The sequence below is a fragment of the Acinonyx jubatus genome, chromosome X (genome assembly GCF_027475565.1).
Source record: "Acinonyx jubatus isolate Ajub_Pintada_27869175 chromosome X, VMU_Ajub_asm_v1.0, whole genome shotgun sequence".
In the NCBI taxonomy this organism is placed as follows: domain Eukaryota; kingdom Metazoa; phylum Chordata; class Mammalia; order Carnivora; family Felidae; genus Acinonyx; species Acinonyx jubatus.
The window spans coordinates 78,700,843-78,723,836 of NC_069389.1; the positions used below are offsets into that span (position 1 = coordinate 78,700,843).

Consider the following 22,994-nt stretch of genomic DNA (forward strand, 5'->3'; position numbering starts at 1 on the left):
CCTTTGTGACCACCATGGTCCATAAACCCCTGAGGTATTTCGTGATTCAGGGCATATTCATGCCAGAAAGGTCTCAGTCCATCAGAACCAAAAAGTCATCAATTTCTTGTCCCTTTGAATCAGTGGTTCTTAAACCTAGCTGAGTATCAGAATTTCCAGGGATGTTTAAAAAGACTTTTCTGGGTGGGGGGGTACCTGGGTGGCTCAGTCGGTTCAGTGTCCAACTTCGGCTCAGGTCATGATCTCATGGCTCATGAGTTTGAGCCCCTCATAGGGCACTGTGCTAATAGCTCAGAGCCTGGAGCCTGCTTCAGATTCTGTGTCTCCCTCTCTGCTCCTCCCCCACTCGTGATCTGTCTCTCTCTCTCAAAAATAAAATAAACATTAAAAAAAGTTTTTTTGGAAGACTTTCTGGGTTCTGCTTCAGACATACCTAATTGGAATCTCTGAAAGTAAGGCCCAGTTATCTGCAGTTTTAAGAGTTCTCCAGGGATTCTGATACGCCAATTTCATGAGTATTACTTTTCTTTAAATGTTTATTTATTTTGGTAAAAAGACAGAAAGAGAGACAGAGAAAGACAGCGACAGGGCATGGGCAGGGGTGGGGGGTGGGGAACAGAGAGAGGGAGAGAAAGAATCCCAAATAGGCTCCACGATGTCAGCACAGAGCCCAATGTGGGGCTTGCTCCAAGGAACCATGAGATCATGACCTGAGCCAAAATCAGGAGTCAGACGCTTAACTGATTGAGCCACCCAGGTGGCTCAGGAGAGAGAAGGGAAATGGTGTCCCTTTCTCCATACATCCTTTGTGACTTCAGTCATTTGTTGAAGGGAAAGGAATCATGCTTTGATCCAGATACCCACTTTTCACCCCACCAAGAGGACTCCAGATTCACATATATGCTTGTTGGACACTGTCCTTTCCTGTTTCTAGTGGCACAGAACTAAGCCGAGCATTCATTTCCTACTAGAGATTTATGGTGCCAAATTAAAGTTGCCAAGGATCTACTGAAAAGTGGAGAAAGCACCTCTGAAAAAACTCAAGGTGAGAGCAGCAACACAGTTTATTTTATTTTATTTTATTTTTATTTTTGAGACAGAGAGAGACAGAGCATGAGCAGGGAAGGGGCAGAGAGAGAGGGAGACACAGAATCTGAAGCAGGCTCCAGGCTCTCAGCTGTCAGCACAGAGCCCGATGCGGGGCTGGAACTCACAGACCACGAGATCATGACCTGAGCTGAAATTGGACGCTTAACCAACTGAGCCACCCAGGTGCCCCCAAAACATTTTAGTAATAGTGGGACAGGCTCTTTATTTTCAAAATACCACTACTATCCACATACTCCATGATGCATTATATTTAAAAAAGAAAAATGACCACTACTGGGGCACCTGGGTGGCTCAGTTGGTTCAGCATCCGACTTCAGCTTAGGTTAGTGGTTCTTGAGTTCGAGCCCCACATTGGGCTCTCTGCTGTCAGCATGGACGCTGCTTCAGATTCTCTGCCCCCTCCCCCCCTCCCCTGCTTTGCTCTCTCTCTCTCTCTCGCTCTCTCAAAACACTAAATAAACATTTAAAAAATTAAAAATGACCACTGCCTATTTTAGTTCCTTTCAGGATTTTTTTTTAATGCCATTTAGGACCACAGCCAGAAAAGGTTGGCAGTTAGTAAAGTAGAAGAAAAAGCCAATGACTTCCAAAGGAATCAACACAAATTTTAATGACTTTTCTCTTCATTGTAAGAGTCCATACATTTGCCTGAGTACTGTTAACTGCTTGCTTATGCTAGGTGACATGGACCCACAACATCCCCTCTCCCTAAAGCTGAGTTGGTAATGGAGTCTGTTAATGATACTCTAGGGAAAACTGGATGAGCCTGGGAAAGCCTCTGGCCATCAAAGGACTGGGGTACAGGCTGGGTCCAAGAATGTGTGTAGCTATCGGTGTGTGCCCAGCCGCCATGTGGCCAGGGAGCATGGGGACTGGGTGCCTGGCTGGCTAAATGGGAAAGTACAGCTTGAGGAAATCACTTAAGAGGTCCCAACAAAACACTTACCTCATGCCAGCAGCTGTACATGATGCTATATACCCTCTCTGAAGCTAGATGAGGCCTATAGAGACGTAGACCTTGGGCAATGTGTTCAGCTGTTTCACTGTTAGTAAATCTTTCATATGGCATCTTCCCCAGAGAGTAAATTTCCCACATCAAAACCCCTAGAAAATGAAAAAATGTATTAAGTCGATTTGCAGTCTCTTCAGGTAGTTGGGACACTAGTCTTCCTAGATCAATGTCAAATATTAGATGGAGCTGATTCCCCACACTTTGAATTTTGCATTTGGTCCAAACTTCTCCTGTAGTACTGACCACACTAGAGGGTAAACATGGTCTTACTGGACTATTAGCTCCTCTAGGAAAGAGACAGCTTCTTATTTGTAATTATGGGGTCTGGTAGAGTCCCTTGGTACATAATCAGTATTCAGAAGCTGTGGAATACTGAATAAATTGTTCCTATCAATATATTGTGAGTTCTAAGAAGGCAGGAATCATGTCTATTTTACTGTTTTTAGCCCCAGGAACCCCTGTGGTGCCTGACAATAGTAAGCACTCCCTAAGGATTAGAAGAATGAAAACAACAAATAGTAACCTCTGTGTGCAGGCTACAAAGTGGCAATTTCCCCACTGCTTTCCCTTCCTTTGAGCTATATAATCTGTATAATTTTATCCACTCACCAAAAGCCCAAATGTCAGATTTGCTGCTGAACTTGCTATACATAAGGACTTCTGGTGGAGACCACCGGACTGGAAATTTGGAGCCTACTGAGCTTGTGTATTCATCATCCAGGACATACCTGTGGATGGTTCAAGACTTGTTACTGTTAGGATTTGAAGAGCTTGACATGTGCTTAAACTTTCTTGGCACAGTCATATGAACTGCACAAATGCATGCCTATGGGCCAATCAGTATGTTTTTAAAAAGTTATTTTTAATGTAATCCTGTTTTCTTATCTGAATTAGCTTTCTTGATTAATAATATGGTTACAGAAAGTATGAAGTGAAATAATACTCCCTTCTTCTTCTCTGTCCTTCTTTGTCTTTTCTCCTTCCTTCTAGTCTGTAGTTGCCCGTGGGAATTAGACTAATTAGTAAAGAAGGAGGCTCAGGAGTAGAGACAACAGGATTAACAAATCAAAAACAACATATTTGGAGAAATTGGCTAAAGAAAGAGGGAATGACAAAATAGAGGAGAAGGATACAAAGGACAAAAGAAGTGACTTAAATAATTCAGAGAAAGAAAAGGAACAGAAAGACTAGAATGAGGGGGATAAAAGAAAGGGAGAGGGTGAAAAACAATAATGCTGCCTCATGTTTGTGCTGTGCTATTTTTACTTTTACTTTTTTTAATGTTAATTCATTTTTTGAGAGAGAGAGAGAGAGAGAGAGAGAGAGAGAGAGAGAGAGAGAGAGAGACGGAACAGGGGAGGGGGCAGAGACAGAGGGAGACAGAATCTGAAGCAGGTTCCAGGCTCCGAGGTGTCAGCACAGAGCCCAACGCGGGGCTTGAACTCACGAACTTCAAGATCATGACCTGAGCCAGTGTCAGACACTTTGAATGATTGAGTCACCCAAGCACCCTTATTTTACTGGTAGAGGGAAAGATGAAAAAGATACACTTACCTGGACAGGCCGAAGTCAGATACTTTAACAACTCCTTGATCATTTACCAAACAGTTTCGGGCTGCCTGTAGTACAACAATTACCAGTGAGACTCTGGCCCTGACATACAGGTCACAAAGGCACAAAGCTTCTGCCCACCAGGGGAATGAAGCCAGGGAAGCTTCATCTCTTTCACTCCAGAGACACTTTCCCACCCAGCAGGAGTCAGCTGTTGCCACTGAGAAACTTGGATACATTTCCCATACATCTAAAGCAACCTGCTATGTAGACATAAGTAAAACATTGAGGGCACGCAGAATGATTCCATTCACAGTGATGATTCCATGACACCTCTTCCTCTACCAAAATGTTGAGAGAATTAGGGAAAACAGAAGGCAAGTTTGTTTTGTTTGGTTTGCTTTTCTGCCAGTGGGCTAAGACAATTTGAGCCTTGGCCTCCCTGAAATAAGCAGTGGCACAAACTCTGATGCCTCTAGAGGCCAGGCAGGCACAGGCAAAATGAGAGAGTGAAGTGGGGAGGGTAGATTGCAGGAAAATGCAAGGCCTGCAGTTGGTCTGAAGGAGGTAGCTGTTCCTCAGCACCAGTAGACTGTTAGCATGGTCTGTGAGAATGGGCCTGGTGTTTCAAGATGGTCAAGATTTTCAAGACAAGCTGGAAATTCAGTTTTTATTTTTAATGAAAACACTTTTTATGTTTATTTATTTATTTTGAGAGAGAGAGAGAGAGCGCGCGCGCGCGAGCACAAGCAGGGTAGGGGCAGGGGGCGGGGAGAGAATCCCAAAAAGGCTCCGCGCTCTCAGCACAGAGCCTGATGTGGGGTTTGAACGCCCAAGCCGTGAAATCATGACCTGAGATGAAATCAAGAGTCAGATGCTTAATCCATTGAGCCACCCAGGTGCCCTCAGTTTTTTTTTAAATGTGTTTTTAAGTGTTTGCTAAGTAACATACAACATTTTTTTTATAAAAGAACAAATGCACCCAAATGTACAAATGTACTCTGATGTAACCAAATGAGGTTCTGTGCCAGGAGCAGCCCCAATGGGAAGCAGGGTTGCCCTTCTGTCCTGAAGGACCCCACCATTTTTACTTGCTGTGGTAGGGGATGCGAGTGAGTGACAGCTCTAGCTACCACCATGGCAGAACTTGTGTTGGGGCTAGAGATCCTTGACTGGTTGACCACTGGAGCATAGGTTCACCTAACTCTTAATGCCTTCTAGATAAAACTGAAATGATGATTCCAGCAACCCTCCTCATCCATGTACTATATATATTCCTCTGCTACTTTCACCCCCTCGGTCCTTGGTCCCAGGCCAATCCTTCTGAGGTCCTACCAGGTCTCGGTGAAGAAATTGCTTTGACTCCAGGTATTCCATGGCTTCACAGACATCCTTGCACATCTCCAGCAGCTGCTGAGTCTGGAGGCGGTGGCGCATTTCCCTCAGGTAGTTCAGGAGGCAGCCATTGGCCATGTACTCAGTGATGATGAAGATGGGGCGCTGCTTGGTACAGACGCCATACAACTGTACCAGCTTCTCATGGGAAAGATTCCTACAGGAGAGGCAACAAACCAGTCCTCCCTTTCTGGCTCTGCATACTAATCAGAAAGGGGCTGGAGAGGAAAAATGTTGGCCTGGAAGTAGAGTATCAGGTAAGGGACCATGATAACAAGTTGACTTTCCTCCTTCCCACCCTAAACCACAAATATGCCTAATATGTGAGAGTAGAGAGGGATTTGAAGCCTGTCAATAGAACAGAAAATAAGCCCAGGGCTAACTAAATAATAAGGGTAATCAGAATCAGTCTTCCTTTTGAAATTTTCATTTTTCACATTTATCCTTAAATGCTACTGAGATGGTACAACCCTGTGATCAACACTATTATCAACCAATATCTAAGATAAATAAATGATTACCTCAGCAGTTAGTATTCCCACCAATCAAAGATTGACCTCAGGCCCTGGTCCCAAATCTCTCCTACTCTAGGTCACCTTAAGCCACAGTGGAAACAGTCCTGGTAATTCCTAGACTCCAGCAACTGGATTGAGAGTTGAGTTTGGGCTGTAACTCACATCATGACTTTGGCTTCTTCAATGAACTCATCCTCGGACATGGAGCCTTCTTTGATCATCTTGATGGCCACATCATACTGGCCTCTCCATTTCCCATATTTCACTACCCCAAATTGTCCAGTCCCCAGCTCCTTTAAGAAGGTCAGGTCCTTTGGATCGATTTCCCATGATCCTATAACAACAAAGCCTTGATACGATTCTTTGGGAGTCATGTATGTATAATTCCTACAATAGATAAGAATCTCTACTAGGGGTAGTAATAGGCAAGTGGTAAAAAGGAAATGTTCAGGAGTACTAATGTCTCTTTGCCTGGGAAAATCTCAGGGACAGGGTGGTTACTGGTTGAAGGAATTGGAATTTTAGGTGCCAATTAGCCATAAAGGAAGGAGAAACTAGACAATCTGTTAAAATTCCTTTATGGTTATTTTTTTTACCACAATTAAAAAATAATCCCTTTATGAATCTGTTTTTGCAGTCCCAGTAGGAGCCACCAGGGCAAGAAGAATTATTAAATAACTTGTTTGGCTTTGTTTTAATCTTCCTTGAGGCAGCTGGTGCAGAACAATGTGCTGCAAGGTCTAATTGGGTCTGCCAAAGGTGGTCCTTGCAACTGATCAGTCCACCCTACCCTAGAGAAATAAGAAGTTACCATAGCCCAGGCCTGCAGTGGAAGGTGCATTCTTGTTTTGTTGAGACACTGGATATTTGAGCCTAGATATGAGTCCTGAAACATACAAAGAGGGTCACGCTGCTGGTGCAGTGTAGGAGGTGGGATGTCATACACACCCTCGCTTAAAGCCTTACACTTCTGATATTTATCTTTCTGGTACATTTTGAATCCCAGAAGATCTTCACGAGCCCAAATTTTTCTGGAAGTTTCTCCTTTCACAAAAGGATTTTCAGAAAAAAAGAGATAAATACTAATTGAAATACACTCCCCAACTAAATATATCCCCACCTCCAAGCCCAGGCTTAGCTCACATTCTACTTCTGCTTTTGATACTGAAAAGTGTAATTGGGACCCCATAAAATTATAGCCTTGACACTGCCTTGCATGGGGATAGCAGACAGCAACAAGTCTTCTCAATATATTCATGCCCTCACCAATCTCCCAGTTTTTCAAATGCCTACCAGACTTAGAAACTGTCTTCTGATATTTTCTAATCTGTATGTTCTTTGAGGGCAAGGACCTTGACTAATTACTGTGTTCTCCTCCAGTATCAAGAAAACTGCTGAGGACACAATAGGAACTCAATGAATACTTGCTGATTTATTAGTTACCAGTATCTTCTATGTCTTTCCTTACCACTGAGATTCAGTCACCAAATAAGAAGTCAGTCTGTACTGGGTGTAAAGTCTGCCTTTGACTGCCTCTTTACTTGACCTCTACCCAGCATCATAAGGGTTTTCTTTCACAGCTAATTTGCACTGCTTTGTGAGGCTTTTTGTCCCCTCACCACTTTGTCCTGAATTGCTTCTACTGGTTCTTGTCACACCCTTCTTCTCTGGTACCCCTGATACTCACCTGCAGAGTTATGCTGATGGTAGTTAATGAGTTCAGGGATGGTGCTGAAAAGGTGCTTCTCAGCCAGGTAATATTGGCTCTGAGGTGTGGAACACACAACATAATGGCGTATCACCCCTTGAGAGTCCCTAAGGAAGTGGGTGCTGAGTCAGCAACTTGAGAACAAAGGTCAGCAGGACCCAAAGTAAAGTGAATTTTGAGTTTAAGGCACACAGGTAGTAGGAGAGGCACACTGTTAAAGAACCTCTCCCCTTTGTCCCCAGGGCCTTGGAACAGTAATGCTCACCCTGTAGATTTAGCAAACACAGACACAGTATATTTTCCTGCTTTGCTGGAGTCTCTGACAATGAAACCTCCTTCTTTCCCCTGAAACAATGAAAAAGAAGCTGACTTTAAGGAGGAAGTGGTGCTCACACCTGCATCCCACCTGCCCAAACCTGAGAGAAAACTGAAGCCTTGATTTTACTGCCAAGTTCCATGTTTGAGCTGCAGCCTCATTGCTTTTGATACTGAAAAGTGTAATTGAGACCCCCCCCAAATAAAATGACAGCCTTGACACTGCCTTGCCTTGAGGTGACAGATAGAAGCAAGCCCTCACTTGTTGTGCAAGGAGAATGCCATTTGCCTGTGGTCACACACTTACCTCTTGCTTTAGCAGTTGCTCAGCTTGACTCCGAGTCATGTGTTTAGAATACCACCTGTAAAGGGAGAATGCTTCAGTGGCTCTTAGGCCACAGGGTTAGCAGCTTAGAGGTTAGAGCACTTTTCACGGCTCGTCTATGCCAGTGGTTCAGTCAGTTCAATCAACTCCTATTTATTGAGTACCTATCATGTGCATAGCACACAGCATCCCTTTCCCAAAGACTGGTTGGAAATGAAGAGCACAGGACAAAAGGCAAAGGGGTTCAAGGAAGGGATTAGGGACAGGACATTCAAGGATAATCCATTTACATGATTAGGGAGAAAGGAAAACAACAGAAGTTTGACGTTTTCACCCTTTCTTATCAAATTGTCAAATACTTTTCTTTGAATGGTTCTTCTGAATTTGGGTAGGTGAGGTTGTGTGATGACCTCTCCAGCTCTCATAAGAAAAGAGTGTTTGGGGTGAGGGTAAGACATACCCACTGACTTAGGGTGGTGGCATCATTTGACCCAGTTGGCAGTGGCTTTAGTAAGTATCTTAAAATAAAAATTTTACTGAAAGTATAAGAATGTATACATTATATTCCATTGGTCTGGGAAGACTGTGTGCTGGGAACATAAGCATACTCACTCATACATTTCTATGGAGTCTTCTGCTTCGGTGACATAGTTACTAGGGATGTAGCCTTCCTGCCTGTAGAGGAGACAGTGTGGTATATCATCCAGTACTTCCCATCCTGGCAGGGGCGGGGGATACAGATTCATATGACTGTATCCCCGGGCTCAGAACAGATCTCAAATGGAGGTATATAAACCACATTCCTCCCTCAAAGAGGATCATGTCACTGATGCATGGCTAAGCCAGTGAAGTGTGTAGCTTCTGCACGTGCAGCGCTGATTATATGCGCATGACAACATATGGGCCATACCTTGTAGGCTCCGAGAGGTGGCCACAAGTAGAGCTGCACTCTGGGAAGTACTTGGCAGGACAGCATAGTCACTTTGGTGTGGGAAGAACAACTTCTGATTGGGATACTGAACGGGGGGATCATGATGCAAGATTTTGCATGTGTGTGGAGAAGGTGGGCACAAGGCTCCAGAAGGGCTGGAGTGGACTCACCCATTTTTATCCCGCGCTCTCCACCAGGGTAAGTTGCTCTCCTCCAGGATAAAATACTCATCACCCTTTCGTAGCTGTAGATCATTTGCATTCATTGGCATATAATCATAAAGGGCTACAACCTTTTTCAGCTCACTTGTAGAGGCAGGTGCTGCTGTTGGCTCAGGGGGCAGAGGCTTTTTCAAGATCTGTGTAGTTGAGGAAAAAGTAGGGGATTTTGGCTAGATATCAAGCCCTCTCCTCTTCTCCCCCAACTCTCAGGCTTACTAGAGACACCAGTCTAACCTAAATCAGGAATAAAAAAAATGTTTATTCAGCATTTATTCAACCAGTTTTCAAGTATCTATGCTGGCTTCTCAGCCTGGAGTGCACATCAGAATCATCTAGAGAGTGGCTAATAATCATAGGCTGTTTCCTATATCAATAGTGCCAACATATCTGGGGATGGGACCCAGGCACCAGTATTTTTAAAACTTCCCAGACAAAAACCATGAACAGTCATGATCTAGAAACCTTGGCATTAAACAAGTACATGGATCTACTAAGTGGCTCCAAATCTTAGTTTCCTTGTTTGTAAAATGAGCATAATAACTCCAGCCCTGCTTACTCATAAAGTATGAGAAAGAGGTTTTTAGATTTCAAAAAGTAACCAAAAAATCAATAATAATATACTAGTGGTAGGATCAAGTATTGGGTATATGGGTTTTCACTGTTAAATTCTTACAACTCTATGTTTGAAAATATTTTTCACTTAAAAATATCAGGCTTTGTTTTGTTTTAAAGAGGTGATTGGATTAAATCATTGCCAAGAGCTTTGCAATAGCCCTCTATCTTACCACTGAATAGGAAGTCCTAATTAGGACAAATCCCATGTTTCCTCAAGAACACCAATTAACATTATTAAGTCCCCTGGGAGTTCTAAGACTAGTGTGCTTTCAGGGTGTGACTGTAAGTTTCTCTTTTTTTAATTTTTAATTTTATTTTTAAATTAATCTCTACACCCAACATGGGGCTTGAACTCATGACCCCAAGATCAAGAGTCACATGCTCTACCAACTGAGCTACCCAGGTGCCCCTGTAAGTTTCTATTTAAACAGTAGCAGCACCAATTTCTCTGTATACCTGGTCCTCCTCAGGTGTGGGAGGAAGGGGCTTTTTCGTCTTTCGGTGAGAACTCCCAGGTTTTAAACCTACAAAGTAAGAAACCAGTTTTGATATAGAATGCATCTTAGGAAAGGGCCCAGGGACAGATTTGATTAGGAACTTAGCTTTTGTATACATTACCTTTAAGAAAGTTATAAAAAGTCTAAGTGCGTACAGCCCTGTACCAGGTTGCACAGCTTGGACAGCAGAGTGCCAGCAGGATTTCGGCCCCAGCTAAACCCCTCTCCCAGGCCCCTTTGTGCAGTGGGCAAAATGTACAAACCTGGGTTTGACAGACCCTTGAAAGGGTGGTGGATAGGGTCAAAAGAGGGAGAAGTTATATTGATCAGATCTCTTACTTCCATTCCTATTCTCCAAAATTTGGCAGCCCATAGCATTTTTGGCTGTCTGAGAGCAGCAGAGATACTGCCCATCGATCCAGAAGCAAGGATGGTATTTCTGTGCCAGATCACTGTTGTACCGGATTACTGTAATGGGAGAGAGAGAGAAAGAGATCACATCTGAAATTCCAAAGAATCCACCATTTGCATGTTTTCCTCTTTGACTAAGGTTAGTGGTGAGCTCCAAACAACTGCCCCTTCCTCAGGACCAGTTGGCTCATATCCCTGTCCCTGGAGAGTTCTTGTGCAGTCCTCTTCAGTGGTTTCTCATGATGACTATCTCCTGACTACTGTGGTAAGAATACCTATGTGTCCAGAGCCCAAGAACAACAACAACAAAATATATATGTTCTCTGTTTTCCCAGTAACCATTACAATATTCCTGTAAGGCAACGTGTTGATTATGGTGTTCTTTTCCAGATACAGGAAACAATAAGCCCATGCCAAACTCACTCCAGTTCTCAACATGCCAATGTCCCAGCTACCTGAGTGGTCTTTTAGAGATACCTACTTTAGTGAGATTATCTGCATCAGGCTTTCCATGTTCATAGAATAGACAATAGAATGGAGCTCAGGAGCAAATGAAGTGATTCTGCCTCTAGAATAAACATGGTTCCGGTCTTCCTAGGGCCACCAAGGTGGGTTCAGCTCATTGTGGGAGATAAACACAGCACCTCCATTTCCTTCACAGAGTCATGAGGTTCAAAATGTCTCCCAGAAGCCAAAGTACTTTGCAAAGAATAGAGTGGTTTGCAGATAGGAGGAATTGGTATTACTGTTTTTAATACTGTGGCATCTCAAGAACCTGAGCCTGAAGTCAATTAGATAAGTCATCCATGGGATCAAGTTGTCAGATAACAGATAGAGCCAAGACAACTGAAATAATTGACAATAGCTATCATAACAGATAGAGCCAAGACAACTGAAATAATTGACAATAGCTATCATTGGGACAAAAAGACTTTGGCTGGTCTAAAAATATGCACATTTGAGGACTTGCACATTTCAGCCTTTACTGCTAAGGAGAAGCCCATGTAACTTTTTTTTTTTAAGATAAAAACAAGGCAGGGGTGCCTGGGTGGCTCAGCTGGTTGAACGTCCAACTTTGGCTCAGGTCATGATCTCACGGTTCGTGAGTTCGAGCCCCACGTCAGGCTCTGTGCTGACAGCACAGAGCCTGGAGCCTGCTTCAGATTCTGTGTCTCCCTCTCTCTCCGCCCCTTCCCTGCTCATGCTCTGTCTCTCTCTGTCTCAAAAATATATAAATATTAAAAAATTTTTAAAAAACAAGGCAAATTTTTCCTCTGTAGAGACCAACTCAAGTCCTTAAGAGCTTGCTAGTCTCACTCCATTCATTCACTTAAGACTTTGAGGGAAGCCTAGAAGCTTCTGGTGGCCAGGTGCATTTCACAGGCAAATTAACAAAAGTGCTGGTTTTTTTAAAGTACTATTGTGATGCTTTTCTAAACATGGATTGAAGGACTTCTAACCACTGTTCCCTGCTTAACCTCATCCTTTACTTTCTCAGCACTCCCCTTCACCATTGTACCAGGTACAGGGTGGTGGGACCTAGTCAGATGGAGGTGCAAGCTAAGGGGCTGCATTGTCTCTAGAGAATTTTAAAACACTAGTAAAACCAACCAAAAGTCTGTCTTTTATTATTACCAGGCACTGGCAATTCTGAACAACATTCCAGATGTCAGCCAGGACTGATCACTCTCACTACCTCCATTCTCTGCCCCTCTGTCCTCCCACCATTACTCTTCACCCAGGGATTTGAAGGCCCTCTGGTGCAGGCCTGCACACTGGCAGACCAGAATTCTTAACCAATAACTGGCTGCTCTACAAAACGAAGCTATGCTAATATGCGGATGAAGGCACATAATGCTTTCTGCCCTCTCTCCCTACAGAAGACTCATTAAGAACTCACCCTACATTGCTAAATAATGCCTGCCTCTTACAGTGTCCCTTGAAGATGACACCCTTTCTCTTGCTGGCTAATCCAGAACTGGTATTTCCAGCTACCTAGGAGGGAATTTCAAAAACATTCATCTGTTATGGACTAAATGTTTATGTCCCCCCTGCCTTGAAATTCATATGATGAAGCCACTCAATGTGATAGTATTAGGAGATGGAGGCTTAGGGAGGTAATTAGGTCATAAGAATGGAATTCTCATGATGGGATTAGTGCCCTTATAAGAAGAGACAAGAGAGAGAGATTCTGTCTCTCTCTGCCATAGGAAAACAGAGGGAGAAAGTGGCCATTCTGCAAGCCAGGCAGAGGGTTCTCACCAGAAACCAAATCCACTGGCATATTTATCTTGGACTCCCCAGATTCCAGAATGGTGATAAATCAACGTTTTTTTGTTTAAGCCACCTGGTCTATGGTATTTTTTATTACAGCCTGAACTAAGGCAGTGTCCAAGTGAGAGGGCCAGGAAAGACTACTTCACCAATGCATAGGGCCAACTCTGTCTGGGAAGCACTAATGGTTGGTGCACTTTCTCCAAGTACTTGATGGGCTGGTCTCTCATGTTCATATTTATCAGGATAATGTCTAAAATTCTGTTTCATTATGAATGAGTTCTTCCTCCCTATATTAGTTGTCGCAGTTTTGTCAATGCCACTCTTTCTTTCATTTTTGGTGAGGTCAGGACTTTTGCTTATTTTTGAAGTTGCAATTAGGAGAGGATCTATTAAGCTTGTCCAAACCAATATTCTAGAGTGAATGTAGACACATATCTGTGGTGCTATAACATTAAAGTGCCCACTGTTGTGTTCAAGGAAATGGAAGGAGAGAGCCCAAGTCCTCAGGGATACAACCTCTGCATGGAAAGTGCCACTGAAAAAAGAAGGCAGCTGGATATGGGGTACCTGAAGCCCTACTTTTAAATGGAGGTATAACTTACACATAATGAAGTGTGCAATCTAAGATATACAACTAGCCACATTTGTCTACAACCATTTAACCACCACTCTGATCCAGGACCTCAGAAGGCTCCCTCAGGCACTTTAATAGCCAATAACCCTGCAGAGGTAGCCAGTACTCAGATGAAGTCTCCTTCTCATGCCTGTGATTTTCAACTGCTGCATTTTATCCTACAGTGGGATAACTTATCCCTAGAGTAGGACTTCATGCCTCCTAGATTATCTCACAATTGGCATTGCAGAACCTGGGGCTGTCTTGGTATTGTTACGACTTGCACCTAAATCCCCCAGCAACTATGGTATTTTGTTGCAAGTTGCCTACTTTTTTGGGTCATATTGTCAGCCCAAGCAGGTTCAAGAAGACATACACCCAGGTGTAGAACAACTGGAAATGAAATGCCTTCAGAAACACAAGAGAAGAAAAGGCAAAATTGTACCTTCCCACACTACCTATCCACACTAATAACCCAACTCAAATGGTAGTGTTTTCTATTTGTTTTGGCTTTATTTTTACTGTTGTTGTAGTTTTACTTACCTAATGAATTTTAATAGTAGTGCATAATCAGCATTATAAGTTTGCCATTTGAGTTAATAAGCCAAGTTTACAAGCTGGATATTCTTTTTTTTATTTTCTTAATGATTATTTATTTATTTTGAGAGAGAGACAGAGAGGAGAGAGAAAGAGAGAGAGAGAGCTCAAACAGGAGATGGGCAGAGAGAGAGGGAGAGAGAAACAATCCCAAGCAGACTCTGCAGTGCCAGTGTAGAGCCCAACACCGGGCTCAATCTCGCAAACTGTGAGATCATGACCTGAGCCAAAATCAAGAGTCAGACCCTTAACGGACTGAGCTACCCAGGCGCCCCACACACTGGATATTCAGTCGTTGCTAATACCTTGAATATAGTGGACACTCAGTAAATATTTGTTAGGCTAACTTATGACTGGTTTTGAAATTAGTAGTTTAAGTGTAAGGGAGTTACTAACTTGCATGTGTCACTTTTTTTTCTCTTCTGGTTCTTGCTCAGTATGTCCCACTTTCCCCTATTTCCAAACTAACTCCTAGCTGTCCATCAACATGGAGCCCTAGTTAGTGGTGGTTGTATACTCTTACAGAAAAATCAGTGAGCATAACCATTGGTCCCTTTCTGCATTCAAGTCACTGTATTAGGCACTGTGGAGAGAAACCAAAGAAATACAAACATATATGCCTTCTGTGTGCTCATTTTGTACCCCTAGGGCTAAAGCAGGCCTCTTACCTCAAAACATGCCCCCCAAAAAAATCCAAAGAACTGGACTTTGTGGTATAAGATATCACCAATTTGCCATCTCAACATGGCCTTACTCTAGAATATCTTGCAGCTAACTACAGGTATAACTTCTGGGCTTAAGAACAAACCAGCATGAAACTATGTACTAAACTTAGGCTCTGGAATCATTCAGACCTAGGGATATGGTAAAAATCCAGGCTTTACCATCAAGTGTGCCCATGAATGTGACCATGAGCAGGTTACTGAACCTCTTTGAACCTCAGTTCCCTCATCTATAAATAGGGGAATAATACATACTTCATAAACTTATCATGAGAATTAAAAGCTAGTACATTTGAAGCACTTGGCACAGAGCCTGGTACATAATAAGTGCTTATTAAGCGTTGTTATTTTTTTATTTTTAAAGTTTATTTATTTAGTTATTTATTTGTTTTGAGAGAGAGAGAGACAGCACACGCCAGGGAGGGGCCGAGAAAGGGAGGGAAAGATTCCTAAGCAGGCTCTGAGCTGCCAACACAGAACCCGATTCAGGGCTCAAACTCATGAACTGCAAAATCATGACCTGAGCCAAAACCAAGAGTTGGACACTTAACCGACTGAGCCACCCAGGCACCCCTATTATTGTTGTTTTAACCCACGGTTGCTGTGAGAATTAAATGAGACAATAAATATAAGGTACCTAGCTTGGTGTATGGCACATAGCAAGAATACAATAAATGACCCCTTTCTTCCTTTCTCCTCTCCTCTTTCAGCTTGAAAGATTTGGTGATTTTTATTTTGGCCAATTAGACTTGCACTCAAGGGAGTGAATAAGGGTGGTATGGTGAGCCACCGAATATCAGAATCTAAATGTTAACAAAAAGGGCTGTCGTGCAATAACCCAACCATGCTGTTATCAGTCTGCCATCCTTCCTGTTTCTCTAGGCAGCCTTTCCTGATGTCAACTCAACCAGTTAATCTCTCAGTCACTTGACATGTGGCTATATATACACACAAATATGTGTGCATGCATCCTGTGCTGCAAGACTTTAGAGTCAAGTTTATCTGAGCATGTTGTATGGTCTTTGTGAAATGCTGAAACTATGCAAGTTTAAGTCCTCACAAAACAAGGAACATGAAATAGTTCCTTAGAAAATATTTACCCATGAAAGAGATGTACCATGCTTTCCTATACAGTGTTTTATAGTTTTCCATGTGTTTTCATAAACATTATATCATTTGATCATTAAGACAACCCTGGAGGTAGGTATGGCAGGTACCATTATTATTTCTATTCCAGAAGAAGAAACTAAGCTTCAAAAGGAGCTTGTTGGCCTACTTGCTAGAGGTCACCCAGTTTATTAGTGGCAGAAGAGGGCTTGGAAGAAGCTTCTCTGCTCTGACTTCAAGCATTCTCATAATCATCTAAGTTTTGGGAACTAGATATTTTATAGTTAGGATTTGAAATATTGCAATAACCATTGAATGCCATACCACCCTTATAGTTGGTGGAAAGAGTGGGACTATTTTATAGATAGGGAAATAGAGGTGCCTACAACTACAGAATTGCACTAGAGAGATAATGGTGGAACTGCATTGAAACTCTTTGTCTTGTACGTTATCTTTTATTCATATAATGGAAGGAAAGGAGTTTAATAACTCAATTGTATCACTAATATTGGATAAAATACAATTTATCGTCTTCTTTCCTTCCTCCCTCCCTGTCTTCCTCCTTCCCGCCTCCCTCCTCTCTTTCCTTTTGTCTCTTCCACCTCTTCTCTTTTTTCTCTGTCACCTCCCTCCTTCCATCCATTCTTCTTTAGTCTCTCCTTTTCTCCCTCCCTCCATCTCTCTTTCCCTGTCCCCCTGCTCCTTACTCTCTTCTTTCTCTCCCTCTCCCTCTCCTTTTTTCCCTTCTTTCTTTGAAAACTAGTTTATTTTCAAAATAATTCTCACCATTTTTGAGTTGATGAATCCAACGCTTCCTCAGTTCTTCAGTTGGGGAGAAGACATAAAGAGGCCCTTCATCATATACAACCTGAGGCAATGGACACACAGACTTCAGCAGTTAGGATTCAGAAAAAAGAAGAAAATTTTTGAAAGAAATAATCTTAAGCTACAACTTTGTATATTCATAGTGGAAAACAAAGAAAGTTAGGGTCTTCAGCCAGCAGTGGAGCTGGGGTCATGTGAGCTGTCTGATAAATTCCTGAACAAATTAATATCCAGGGTAGTAGGACTTAGGGGCTCTTAGCTTTTTAAATGGTCCTAGATCCTCTTGACCTGTGTTTCTATTTGTGTGTAAACATAGTTCATAATATTTCCCTCTACTCATGATGGAGACAGGATTTGTGTTTATCCAACAAAAAATATGTTATGATCTTATTAAACTTTGTGTTTGTATAGGAGAGAATTGAAGTAATGTTTTGTATAACTTAAGTCTTCATCGGTACATATGGATTATAATATGTAACAAAATTTTAACTCAGAGCTAATTTTCCTCCCATGCCCTAGTGGCCTCCCATTGCCAAAATAAACCAAGTTTGGAACCACAAAAGAGTAAAGTATATATTTACTTCAAAAAGAGTAAAGTATATATTAAGCATTGTCATCAAATCAAACAGTATTTTTTAAAAACTTCACATGTACAAGGCATTGTGTTTGGTATTGTAGAGGTGCATGAAACATGTGGTTCCAATCCTCACAGACATTACATATTGGATTCTGAAATCAAATGTAAATTAATTTGAATTAATTAATGGTATTATCCACTAGCCCAGCCAAACAACATCATCTTGTTGAAAAACAACAGTAGTAAAAACGATGTCTAAAACACTCCTCCTTCATAGGTTTTGTAAATTTTGATACACTCAAGGATGTGAACAAGATCCTTGCAAATTTTTCTTTTTGCTTGTTAGTCTTGCTGTGCTCATAAATCCAAGACAGAAAGCCCCCTCCCCTGAGACTTCCCACTTCCTTTTCTGGCTTTCACTGTTTGCAGAGGCTGCTATATTCACAACATATGACCTACACAGTTTTCAGGATGTAAGCAAGCCAAACTGAAGGTTGAATCTGAAGCTCTTGCTCTCCCTCATGGATTAAAATGCACCTATGAAACAGATATCTATGTGGCTTTTCAGTTATTTCAGACTTGAATAGAATTTAGGTTTATGTATAAGTCTAATAAGCCTTCCCCATACTGAACTTCCTAATACTACTCCTTCCCTCCCCTTTTCTGTCTTTTCAACCCACATGACCACCATTAGACAGATAGGCAGAACCAGAAGGAAGTGAAATGCTCACTCAACAGAGCATCTTTCTTAATGTAGTTACCATAGACAAGACATGCCATAATACAATTACTGCCATTATGGATTCTCTTTGAGGTGTAGGGACTAAAAGGTACTGTGTTAAATTGGGAAAATAGAAAAAAAAAAACAAACACTCTTAGCCCATGTCAGTGTCATTTCTCACTTGAGTGTCCTTATCCACCTCAACTTCTGTTCACTGGGACCTAGTATTCTTCACTGTGCCCTGCACCCCATCCCTAATTATTACATTACAGCTAACTTTGAGAGCTGGTGAGAGAAAATACCTTACCTGGAAGGGATAAGGGAACCTTTCAATGATTGAAATCTGCTCCATTTCACTGGATTCTTCACCCCTTCTCTGTAATGAAAGAAGAAAGCACATGCCACTGTGGAAAACAGTGTGGAAGTTCCTTAAAAAGTTAAAAATAGAACTACCTTATGATCCAGCAATTGCACTACTTGTCATTTACCCAAAGAATACAAAAACGCTAATTCAAAGGGACACATGCACCCCTATGTTTATAGCAGTATTACTTAAATAGCTGAGATATGGAAGCAGCTGAAATGTCCATCCATTAATAAATGGTTAAAGAAGATGTGATATATAGATATATAGATATAGATATAGATATAGATATAGATATAGACATATACACACACACATACAATGGAATATTATTCATCCATTAAAAAGAGTGAAATCTTGCCATTTGAAGCATGGATGGAACTGGAGAGTATAATGCCAAGTAAAGTAAGTTGGACAGAGAAGGACAAAAAACATATGATTTCACTCAATATGGAATTTAAGAAACAAAATAAACAAGCAAAGGAAAAAATGAGAGAGAGAGAGAGAGAGAGAGAGAGAGAGAGAGTCAAAGCAAGAAACAGATAAGTATAGAGAACAATTTGGTGGTTACCAGAGGGGAGGTGGGTGGGTGTTGGGTTAAACCGGTGATGGAAATTAAGGAGTGCACTTGTGATGAGCTCAGGGAAAGTATGGAACTATTGAATTACTATACTGTACACCTGAAACTAATATAACACTGCCTGTTAGCTAACTAGAATTAAAATAACAACTTAAGGGTGCCTGAGTGGCTCAGTCGGTTGGGCATCCGACTTCGGCTCAGGTCGTGATCTCATGCCTTGTGAGTTTGGGCCCCACGTCGGGCTCTGTGATGACAGCTCAGAGCCTGGAGCCTGCTTTGGATTCTCTCTCTCTGCCTCTCCCCTGCTCATTCTCTGTCTCTCAAAAATAAACATTAAAAAAATACAACTTAAAAAAAGAAGAGAGCATGGTTGTTAATTGATACATTGCTGTCTTTTGGATTTCCTTGGGTACTGGGAGTCCTTTGCAGTGGCTCCAGAAGACATTCCTGCACAGACAATTCTTATTAGAGATTGCTTCCTTTAACCCAATAGGGACACATATCCATAAGAACCAGACATACGTGTTCAAAAAAAAAAAAAAAACTCACACATTTCAAACCATCAAGGAAAGGGAGGTCACTCAATCAGTGGTGCTGGGACAAACATTTTACCACTAATATTGGTATGTGTGTTGAGGGCGAGTTAGGTGGCTATTTCACACCATACAGCAAAGTAAATTCTGGATGGATTCAAGAGGTTAATATAAAAATGGAATTATGAATGACTGAGAAAAAAAACATATTGACTGTATGTATAATCTTGTGGGAGACAAGGCCTTTCCAATATAATGCTAAAGGTTAGAAACATTAGGAAAAAGATGAAGTAACTTGATGGCATAGACTTTAAAACCCAGTATGGTAAAAATGAACAAGTAAAAAACACCATAAAATTAAAATATAAATGAAAAACTGGGAAAAATATTTTCAACACATATTACAGTTAAAGGATTAATACTCTTTTTAAAAAAAATGTTTATTTTGACAGAGAGAAAATGAGCAGAGGGGGAGTAGAGAGAGAAGGAGACAGAGAATCCCAAGCAGGCTCTGCACTGTCAGCACAGAGCCTGACATGGGGCTCGAACTCACGAACTGTGAGATCATGACCTGAGCCAAAATCAAGAGTCAGACACAACTGACTGAAGCACCCAGGCACTCTAAGCATTAATGCTCTTAATATATCAAGATCTCTTAAAAAGTACTAAGAATAAGGTAAACATTTGAGCAGAAAATTGGGCAAAAAAAATGAGCAGGCAATTCACAGATGGAAAAATATAAATAAGCTGTAAGACATAAACATTCAAACTTATGAGTAACAAAAAATTGCAAAATAAGTCAGAAATGAAATATCACTTTTCTTGGCTGCCAAATTAACAAATATTTAAAATGTCTGATACTGGAAAGAATGTAGAGAAATAGAGATACTCTCATACATAGCTTGTAGGAGTGCATGAAATTTAAATTCCACTCTAGAAAATAGAATATAAAGATAAACATAACCAAATTGTACAAATTTAATAAAGGGAAGAACAATATTTTACTTCTAGGAAGTTATTTTAAGGAAATGAATAGCAAATGTACATAAAGATGTATGCAAGGATATTCTTAACATGGTTATAATATCAAGTTGGAAACAAACGTGTAGTAATAGGTCAGTTAAACAAATTGCAATATATTCATAATAGAGAATACCACATAGTCATTAAAATCACGTTATTAAAAAGTATCTATTGTCATGGGAAAATATTCCATATATTGTTAAATTGAAAACGTTACAAAGCAAGATGTTTAGTATGATTCTATGTTTTTAATACCTAACATATGGGTGCCTGGCACACTTAGGCAGAAAAGCATGTGGCTCTTGATGTTGGGGGTGTGAGTTTGAGCTCCATGTTTGTTGTAGAGATTACTTAAATAAATAGGCTTAAAAAATAAATGTATAACATACATATTAGTATGAATATGTGTGTTGCTAATGGAGAAAAACATCTGAAACTCTGTATACCAACATACAATAGCTGTTTTACCTGGATAATGGGATTATGCATGGTTTTATCTTCTTTATTGTGCTTTTTAAAGTATTTTATAGAGTTTCTATAATAAGGAAAAATAATAAATGATTTTTTTTAAAAAATTCAATCTGAAATCTGTAAGTGTTATGCCTTAGAGAGCCTCTGGGAAATGAGAGGAGACTAAGCCTTGAGTTATTAAAGAATCTCATGACTCAGAGCCCTAGATTCTGGCCTTCAGACTAATTCAAACCTATAAATCCGATCCTGGTATCTGAGACAGTAAAACTAATAATCTCTGATCAGTTTGAAAATTTTAAATATTGGGGCCTCTCTCTGGCTGGCTCAGTTGGTGGAGCATGTGACTCTTGGTCTCAGGGTTGTGAGTTCAAACCCCACCTTGGGTGTAGAGATTATTTTTTAAAAATAAAATCTTTACAACAAAAAGAAAATTTGATATGTCGTCTTAAAATTGGTGTTAGGAGCTTTCAAGGTTAAGTGAGCTGTTCTGCATCTGGGTGGAAAATGCTGAGACTCAATATAACCAATATGTGGCAAAGTGAAGAATTTTATAAGGGAGATTTACCATATTGCACAGCATCACCATTTTATTTGCAGAGAACTGAAGTGTTCCAAGTTTCTTAACCACTACACTCCTGCTCTGACAATGGCCTCTACTTACCGGAATCTGTCTTTCAGGGGGAGGATTTTTTTCAGGAACCACTGTTTCAACGCAAGTGATCTTCTCAACATCTATTGAACCCTTCTTACTGCCTCTTCTCTGAGAAAGAGAATGAGGAAGAAAATGGAGAAAGGTTAAGACTGATTAAGCAACTAGATGATTAGATTTTGTTATCTAATCATTCAACATAGTGAGGTGACACCCACAGTCTACATCAGGACCTGTCATTTTGAAAAAAAAAAAAAACAAAAAACAAAAAACTTCCAGATCTATTAATCTAATATTTTTTGACTATCAGATAAAGGAACATACTATAGAAGTGTGGATGACTGTGTGTGGCTTTACCATAAAAAGTAAGAAAGTAATTTTCTAGACTTGGATTTCATTCTCAACAACATTTAATGAATGATCACCAATTACAAGATTCCATGGTAAGATTTCATCCCTCCCACCCCTGCCAGCTTCTTAGCACCTTTGAATTTTTGCACCAGCATGGCTGTAGTTAGTTCAAGGATAGGAAACATTTTCCTTACTTTGAAATGTACCCAGGTCCCTACCACCTCCCTCCTCCAAACAGAAAGGATCTACTTCCTTCTCAAGGAAGATCTAAGGCCAGGTCCTTGAAACTCAAGTTTCACAGCAGAGAAACTTACCCCACGTTCAAAGTCATACTCATAATAGGAAAGTTTATTCACAGTCAAGAGAAAGAGGCGCTTCTTGAAGTTTAAAGGTGATGTTTTCTTTTTCTGTTGGGATCGCTTGAGAAAGATGCTCTCCAGTATCACTGTAGCCATCGCTTCTTCTTTCTGAAACTCACTTGTGTGCTGTTGATAATGAAAGTTCTTGAGGACCCAGATCTTTAATCCTCATCCTTCCTGGTTTCCCCTCAGCCTGGCCATCTAGTTTCAAATGGAACAGAAATGTGCAAAGCTAACAAAGATCCTTCTTCCTACCTTGACATCTTCCTTCCACAGCCCCCACCTCTGTCAGTTTTCAGGTTTAATGGATGCACATTGAATTGGAGGACTGGTTCGACGTTGTGAGTTCACATACACTGGCTTTTTGTATAAGGCAATGGAATGCTCTGGATGTCAAATGACATGTACTTGTGTGCTTGGTAATGTCTAGAGGCAGCTTTATACTAACCACCCTTTTATGATATCTGTTAACAGCAAAAGCCTCTGTGCAGCTGTTGACTCTGATATTCCCAGAAGGGATAATGCAGGTGCCAGAACTCCACTGAGGCAGATATTGGACTTTCAGTTCCCAGTTTCCTAGACAGCGAATGTAATTTTTTCAAACACTGTCCCACTGGGG

General features: G+C 41.1%; 1 protein-coding gene across 2 annotated transcripts in view; it reads right to left on the reverse strand.

Moving 5' to 3' along the window:
• Window positions 1-22,994, reverse strand: part of BTK (Bruton tyrosine kinase) — a 31,762-nt gene that overhangs the window by 1,037 nt on the left and 7,731 nt on the right. Inside the window, exons 2-18 of one of the 2 annotated variants that reach the window (XM_027053803.2) lie at window positions 22,331-22,501; window positions 21,678-21,776; window positions 18,353-18,421; window positions 16,709-16,790; window positions 10,535-10,663; window positions 10,155-10,222; window positions 9,033-9,220; window positions 8,544-8,606; window positions 7,914-7,968; window positions 7,557-7,636; window positions 7,271-7,398; window positions 6,395-6,469; window positions 5,746-5,917; window positions 5,009-5,225; window positions 3,677-3,741; window positions 2,732-2,850; window positions 2,057-2,214 (exon numbers count right to left, since the gene is read on the reverse strand). In XM_027053803.2, coding sequence (XP_026909604.1) covers window positions 2,057-2,214; window positions 2,732-2,850; window positions 3,677-3,741; window positions 5,009-5,225; window positions 5,746-5,917; window positions 6,395-6,469; window positions 7,271-7,398; window positions 7,557-7,636; window positions 7,914-7,968; window positions 8,544-8,606; window positions 9,033-9,220; window positions 10,155-10,222; window positions 10,535-10,663; window positions 16,709-16,790; window positions 18,353-18,421; window positions 21,678-21,776; window positions 22,331-22,471 — 1,908 coding nt within the window. In that variant the 5' untranslated portion in view covers window positions 22,472-22,501. Of the gene's footprint in view, window positions 1-2,056; window positions 2,215-2,731; window positions 2,851-3,676; window positions 3,742-5,008; window positions 5,226-5,745; window positions 5,918-6,394; window positions 6,470-7,270; window positions 7,399-7,556; window positions 7,637-7,913; window positions 7,969-8,543; window positions 8,607-9,032; window positions 9,221-10,154; window positions 10,223-10,534; window positions 10,664-16,708; window positions 16,791-18,352; window positions 18,422-21,677; window positions 21,777-22,330; window positions 22,577-22,994 lie in introns of both variants that reach the window. The other variant, XM_027053804.2, reaches the window with a different exon arrangement.